General features: G+C 64.7%; 3 protein-coding genes across 3 annotated transcripts in view; 1 reads left to right on the top strand and 2 right to left on the bottom strand.

The window, feature by feature from the left end:
- Window positions 1-155: 155 nt before the first annotated feature.
- Window positions 156-2,653, bottom strand: PFL1_01574 (uncharacterized protein; the record flags this gene model as incomplete). Its single annotated transcript, XM_007879084.1, has 8 exons — window positions 156-260; window positions 412-774; window positions 900-948; window positions 1,049-1,215; window positions 1,312-1,602; window positions 1,719-1,901; window positions 2,003-2,161; window positions 2,243-2,653. The coding sequence occupies 8 exons, from the start codon at window positions 2,651-2,653 to the stop codon at window positions 156-158; spliced, it is 1,728 nt and encodes a 575-aa protein (XP_007877275.1).
- A 504-nt stretch (window positions 2,654-3,157) lies between these two features.
- PFL1_01575 (uncharacterized protein) lies at window positions 3,158-5,218 on the top strand (the record flags this gene model as incomplete). Its single annotated transcript, XM_007879085.1, has 2 exons — window positions 3,158-5,061; window positions 5,158-5,218. The coding sequence occupies 2 exons, from the start codon at window positions 3,158-3,160 to the stop codon at window positions 5,216-5,218; spliced, it is 1,965 nt and encodes a 654-aa protein (XP_007877276.1).
- Window positions 5,219-5,495: 277 nt separating this feature from the next.
- The window catches only part of PFL1_01576 (uncharacterized protein), a gene marked incomplete at both ends in the record, with an annotated part of 4,360 nt that continues 3,045 nt past the window's right edge, over window positions 5,496-6,810 (bottom strand). Inside the window, one exon of the mRNA XM_007879086.1 lies at window positions 5,496-6,782. Coding sequence (XP_007877277.1) covers window positions 5,496-6,782 — 1,287 coding nt within the window. The remainder of the gene's footprint in view (window positions 6,783-6,810) is intronic.

Raw genomic sequence — 6,810 nt, forward strand, 5'->3', positions numbered from 1 at the left:
CTCTCTTGGGCTCTTTGAGTAGATGGTTGATCCACTCTGCGCGACGGGATGTGGACCGAGGAAGAGCGTTCGACGCGCGCTTCGGCGCCCTTCCCCGCGACGATACCTCGCCGTGGTCGAGACGAGATCAGCGGGCGCTCGCGAAGAAGGCGGGGTTAAGCCAGGCCGTTTTCGTTGTACACCTTGAGCGCCATCTCTAGCCGATCGATGCAGCCCTGCTTGCCCAGCCACGAGATGATTTCGGCCAACGTCGGACCTTTCTGCGGGTCGTTGGAAGGGGGGGGGGGGGGGGGGGGGGGATCAGACGAAGGGTTTGCAAAAAATTGCAGGGAGGAAAGGGAAAGGAGGGGTGTCAGGAATCGGGGAGCGCTGGAGGGGGTTGGGATGCTTCGGCGCTGGTGGCACACTCACGTCCCTAGCCGTGAGTGCAAAGCGAATGGGCAGCATGACGTTTGCCCTCTTTCTCGCCGCCCTCTTGCCGCCCTGTTCGACCAGCTCCTGCCGTTCATCGCGGGGGGCATGGAGGGATTCCGCCACCGACTTGGCGAGGTCCTTGAGCAGCTTTGACGCGTCCTCCTGCGCGATCGGCCCCGACTCGGCATCGGAGGGAAGGTGACGGAGGAGCGAGAGAAGCTGCTCGATGCATACGGCGTAGTGCATCGAGATGGCGGAAGTGGAGCGGAAGAGGGATAGAGAGGAGCTCGACGTCCATGTCGGTACGCGCAGTAGCGGCTGCACCGAGTGCGTAAAGTCGAGGTAGGTCGGTGATGTTCCCTGTTGCATGCAGGTCCCAGTGGACAGGTGTCAGCAGAAGAGGGACGGCAGAGGATGGCAGAGAGGGTTGTCAGGCGCCCGAAGGGCAAGGTCCGTCTACCCGTCGCACACCGGCGGAAACGCACCTTTGTGATCTGCAGCAGCTCCACCAGCCTCTCGTCCGCCATCTCTTGCCTGTCGTCGTGAAGAACAGCAAGGCAAAGACCACATCACCATCGTTGAGCATCATCGTGCCACGCGCAGCAGCTCGGAACGCGGGGCTCGGCACACTCACACCTCGGGGAACTCTGCCGCGAGCAGCGGCTTGACCTTGTCGACGAGCTCCCGCTGTCCGCCGCCCTCGCCATCGTCGAGCTTGAGCGCCATGTGCCTGCCGTTGAGGAAGTAGAGCTTCGACAGATCCACGGCCGCCCGCGAGTGCGACACGTTGGCGATGTCAAACTGCCTCCGCGTCGAAATGGGCCCGCGCCGCGTCTGGAGCATGTCAGCGGTCCCTCCCAACGCTCGTGGTGCCTTCCGAGCCGTTCGGTAACTCACGCCCTCGATCATCTCGTGCATCGACATGACCTCAAAGTTGCTGTGCGAGCCCTCCTCCTTTGCGTCGCTGCGCGCCGCAATGTGGTTGTAGCCCATGAGCGCGACAAAGTTGTTGAGCGCCTCGGGCTCGAGCCCTTTGGCCATGTAGTCCTCGACGCGCACGTCGCCCATGCGCTTCGACAGCTTGCTCCCGTCCGGGTTGACCAGGAGCGGCAGGTGCGCAAACTTGGGCGGTTCCAGTCCCAGGGCGCGGTAGAGCCAGAGGTGTTTCGGCAGCGACGGGAGCCACTCCTGCGCGGGCGGAGGGAAGACGGGCGGGACGGATCGGTGAGAGCGTTCGTGGTGTGATCAGCGCAGGCGGAGACGTTGTCGCGATGTAGCTTGTGAGCTCGGCATGTGCCACTCACCTCTCCTCTGAGGACGTGGGTGATGCCCATCTCGTGGTCGTCGATGACGTTGGCGAGGTGGTATGTGGGCCAGCCGGAGCTCTTCATTAGGATCGGATCTTCGGTGCCTGCGCGATTCGGGTCGGCGGGGAAGTGAATGTCGCCATAGACGAGGTCCTGGTGGCTGATGGCGTCCGTCTCGGCCTGGTCAAGGTACCAGAGGGGGTCGAGCGTGGGCAGAGGTGAGACCAAAGGTGAGATGGGATGCAGGAGCGCGCCTGACCAGTTCCTACCGCGCGGCGTACCTTTAGCCTGACGACGAAAGGCTTGCCCTCGCGGATGAGCCTGCGTGCCTCATCCTCGTCTGGTGGAAGGTAGTGCTCTCGCAGCGGAATGCCCTTGGACTTGGGCGCGTGGACATCTTGCGCCACCTCGGCCCTAAAGTCGCGGTAGGCTTTCCCAGACTGGTGCGAGGAGGAGGAAATACAGTCGCGCTCAGCATCTCATTTCATAGGGTGAGCAGCAGGGTCAGGGCTGGCACACACCTGGAGCAGCCTGTCAGCGTAGCGCTGGTAGATGTCGAGCCTCTCTGACTGGACGTAGGGCCCGTGAGCGGCACCCTGCCTTCCGGGTCCCTCGTCGTAGTCTAGCTTTGCCCATTCGAGCGTCCGCTGCAGCGCCTCGACCGCGCCGGGCACGTATCGGTTCTGGTCCGTGTCCTCGATGCGGAGGATCCACTTGCCCTTGAGCTTGCGCGCGTACAGATGGTTGAAGAGGGCAGTACGGAGACCGCCGAGGTGCAGGTAGCCCGTCGGCGAAGGGGCGAAGCGCAGTCGAGCCTGAGGCGTCGTCGTCGTCGCCGTCGTCTCGGAGCGGCTGCTGGCCGAAGACGACAAGCTGCGCGACGGGCCGGCCGAAGCCGCCGTACCTCGGCAGAGCCGGACCGCGCACCGCATCGTGCGGCCAGAAGCGCAAGCCGGAGCGAGTCCCGACATTGAAAAGAAGATCGAGGGCCGTCTAAGGGTATAGCGAGTAAGATGGAGCTGAAAGACGATGGTGGTGGTGCTCAAAGGCATAAAAAGAGTCCAGCGAGGGGAGGCGGGCGAAGGTTGGTCAGCCAGGAAGGAGAGGGTTGGCCTGCCTTCAAGAATGCTCCACATCCGGACGCTGTCCTTTCAGCCCGAGATCCGAGTTTCTGCGGCCAGGGTCCGTCCGAACCCGAGGTCTTCTTGGCCATACGGACCACCCTAGCCAGCCTCTGCCCACCTCTCTCCACCATCTGCATCCTCACCACACCCTCCCTGCTCTAGCCACCCTGACAGACGGCTCAGCCGAACGAGGGTTTTTCTTTTGTCGCTCTCCCAGCGGCTTCGGACCGAGCCGACATCCGCTGTACACATACAGCCACAACGACGGCGCCGCCAGACGAGTCTCGGAGCTCGACATCCGGCTTGCCCGAAATGGTCCCGTCGGGAGCGGGACGGGCCGATGCCGCCTCGTCGGCCAGCTCGCTGATTCTGCTGCAGATGAGCGCACGGCTGCTCACCTTTGTCCTCAACCAGCTCCTCGTCCGGCTGGTCCCTGCCAACGTCTTTGGCGCAGCAAACATCCAGCTCGAGCTCCTCCTATCCACCATCCTCTTTCTCTCCCGCGAGGCCATTCGCAACGTCCTCATCCGCCCACAGCAGCAGCAGCAGCAGCCCTTCGCCGAACAGTCGGACAGCGTCAAAGATGGGCCTCAAGAAAAGAGCGGGCCGAAGGATGGCTCATCTCGCCGTGCTCGTGCCTCTCGCGACAGCGTCCACAACGTCTCGCTCCTACCCATCCCATTTGGCCTTCTCCTCTCCCTGGTCGTGGGCTACGTCTATGTCCACCACCTCTCGCCGGCATCGCTCAGAGAAGCCGCCACCTTCAAGCTCTCCGTATCCCTCTACGTCCTAGGAGCGCTGGCAGAGCTCGTCTCTGAGCCCCTGCACATTCGGTCCCTGGCCCTCGGCAACCCGGCCCTGCGCGTCCAGGCAGAGGGCGTCGCCATCTTCGTCAAATGCGTCACCAGCATCGGCGCCGTCGTCGCTCTCCCTGCGCTGATGGAACGTGGCTTGATCTCGGGCTACGGCGATGCGGAAAAGTCCATGGGCCTGCTCGCATTTGGCATCGGCCAGGTGTGCTACGGACTCGCCATCCTGCTTGTCTACACGCAGTGGTTCCTTCGCCGATTTGGACATCGGGCAACGTTTGGCATCTACGCCGTTCGCGGCGACCGAGGCTCACAGGCCGCAGCTTCAGACGCTGCTACACAGGACACCACAAAACTCGCCGCGGCACGGCCCAGCGACTACTTTGACCCGGCGACTTTGGCACTCTGCTGGTCAATGACCAAACAGGGCCTGCTCAAGCACGTCCTGACCGAGGGCGACAAGCTAGCCGTAGCCAAGTTCGCCTCGCTCGAAGATCAGGGTGGCTACGCCTTGGCCAGCAACTACGGATCGCTCGTCGCGCGACTTCTCTTCTCGCCCATCGAAGACACGACTCGTCTGCTGTTCGCCCAGTCGCTGCACAGCATCGAGCCGGCCGCCGAGGAAACGGAAAGCAAGGGCGTCCACCAGGCTCGGACGTCCATGTCGCTGTCGTCACTCGACGAGATCTCTCGGCTGGTGTCTACCCTCCTTCGCGTCCACCTGATACTGGGCATGCTCTTCATCTGCTTTGGCGCCCCGCTGGCGACTGCCTTTCTTTACATCATGGCCGGCCCCCGCTGGGCGCTTGGCACCTCGGCTTCGGCCATCCTCGGCGCTTACACCTGGTACATTCCCGTCATGGCCATCAACGGCATCACCGAGGGCTTCCTGCAGTCGACGGCGTCCAAGGCGCAGGTCGAGCGCTACAGCAAGGTGCTGATCGCCGCGAGCGTCTCGTTCGCCGCGTCGCTTTGGCTTTCCCAGGCGATACCGCCCTCGCTCGCCGGAGCCACGGGCGGCACCGAGACGCTGCTGGTCTGGGCCAACGCCTTCGGGCTGGGCATCCGTGCACTCTACTGCTGGTCGTTCCTCGTCAGATATTTCGGCGCCGCCACGAAGCTCGTCAGTCGCGACGTCGATGGCGCCGGCGTCGACGCCAAGGGCGCGAAGCGGGATGACCGCTGCGCGATCACCGAGAGGCTCCGCCCGAGCTCGACGCTCCCCAGCGCGCCGGTGCTCCTGTCGTTCGGTGCCGTTTTTGTCCTGCTCAGACAGACGACGCAGCGGCTGATGCCTGGTCGCGAGACGCTCCTGTCAGCCACGGGCGGACGGCTGCAGGCAATGCGGCTGCTCGTGCCCACCTTGGCGTTCGGAGTCGCGTGTTTGGTGTTCCTGCTCGGGGTCTGGTGAGTCTGTCCATTCTTTCGCTCGACAAGGCTCCTCCGGATCGTCTGCTGACATTGCACTCCTGCGCCTCTCTCTGTCTTTGTTCTCGTCGACAGTGTCATTTTCGAGCGGAGAGCGCTGGCTGGCGGCTTGTCCTCGTTGCGCCGGCGTAGATGAGCGTAATGAGACGAAGATCCGAAGTATCTCAAGGTCGCGCGAGTCTCCCCTCGACCCGACAAGTCGCCTGCATCGATGCGGGAACAGACGATCACAGCCATTCCATTCTACGCACGTATGAGGAGGATGCAGCAACTCGGTTGCGATCGCAAATCGACACAGAAGACCCTATTGACGGTAGTGACAGTGATACGAGACGAGCCTGGAGTCAAGAAACCGACGCCTTATGCTTGGCGTTGGACGGTGAGCGCGCTACGGCAGCTCAACTATCGACCGGTCAGGCCTCGTTTGTGATCCTGAAGGATGCCTGCCTCTTTGCGCGCATCGAGCTGCGCACGCGCGCCGATGCAATGGCCTCTTCGGTCGAGACGAGCCTGGCCCGGGGCGACGCTGCGGCGATCGGGTGGCCCTTGATGGCCGACATGACGACGGCCTCCTCGTCTCCGTCCTCGAACGGGTCGACGGTGACTCGGTTGTCCAGCGCCGCCTCGGCCTTGTGTCTGGCCTCTGCCATGTCGATCGAGACGTAGGGCAGCGCAGCGCCAGCAGCCTCGACGGGCGCGGCGCGCATGGCAGTGCTCTGGCGTCGCGTCAGGTTCCAGGCGGACGTCTCGGTGAGCCTGGCACGCGGAGGCGGCCTGACGAGCATGGGCGATGCGCGGGCCTCGTCGACCGACTGCCAGGGAAACAGAGGCGACGCACAGCCTCCTCCACCCTGCTGCTGCTGCTGCTGCTGCTCTGCGGCGGCGGCGGCACCGATGAATCGAGGGCCGGCGGGCTTGGCCTTGACGTCGAAGCTCGAGACACCGTCGACCGACACGGTCGAGTCGAGGTCATCATTGAGAGCCAGCATCGAGACGTGTCGGCTGAGCTCGACGATGGCGCCCTCCTGCATCAGGATCGCCTCGTGGTACGGGCTCAGCGCGCCTGGCGGCGTGAGGTGCGGGTTGGCCATGCTCGCCAGCGCGGCCACGTCGCGCGGCGAGAGGTTGAGCGCGGCGATGGTGGCGGCCACCGATGCCGGCGACGTCAGGTTGGCGGCCGGATAGGGCAGCATCGTCGAGTGGACCGACAGCGGCGTCGTCGTGTCCGCCGCCGAGCCGGCCGACGCCGGGATCCCGCCGACCACGCCGCGCGGCGCGGCGTCGGCGTCCGAGGTGGCGGCATTGGACATGTCTGCCAGGCTGGGGCGGTGCATGGCCGAGAGGAAGGGGTAGGAAAAGTGCGAGGCGGCGCCAAACGAGGATCCGAGCGAGTCGGTCGACGCGTTGCGCTGGTGCAGCGCGTACAGCCCCGCGCCCGTCGCGGCTGCGGCGGGGACGGTGAGGAGGTCGGTGCGGCCCACGTTGCGCATCTCGTGCACCGCCTCGCGCTTGGAGAAGACATGCGGACTGTCGTCGTCGGCGAGGGAGCTGATGAAGGCGTCGGGCAGCGCGGCACCCTCGGCCTTGGCGGCACCGGGGAAGGCGCGGCCGTGGAGCTTTCCGGAGCCGCCGCTGCCGCGGAAGTTGCGCAGCACCTGGAACGCGCCCTTGGACGGCGGCGTCGTGTACGGCGAGGCGGCCTCGACGTCGTCGTCGTCGTTGCCGTAG

This window comes from Pseudozyma flocculosa (genome assembly GCF_000417875.1).
Source record: "Pseudozyma flocculosa PF-1 unplaced genomic scaffold scaffold00004, whole genome shotgun sequence".
Taxonomy (NCBI): Eukaryota; Fungi; Basidiomycota; class Ustilaginomycetes; order Ustilaginales; family Ustilaginaceae; genus Pseudozyma; species Pseudozyma flocculosa.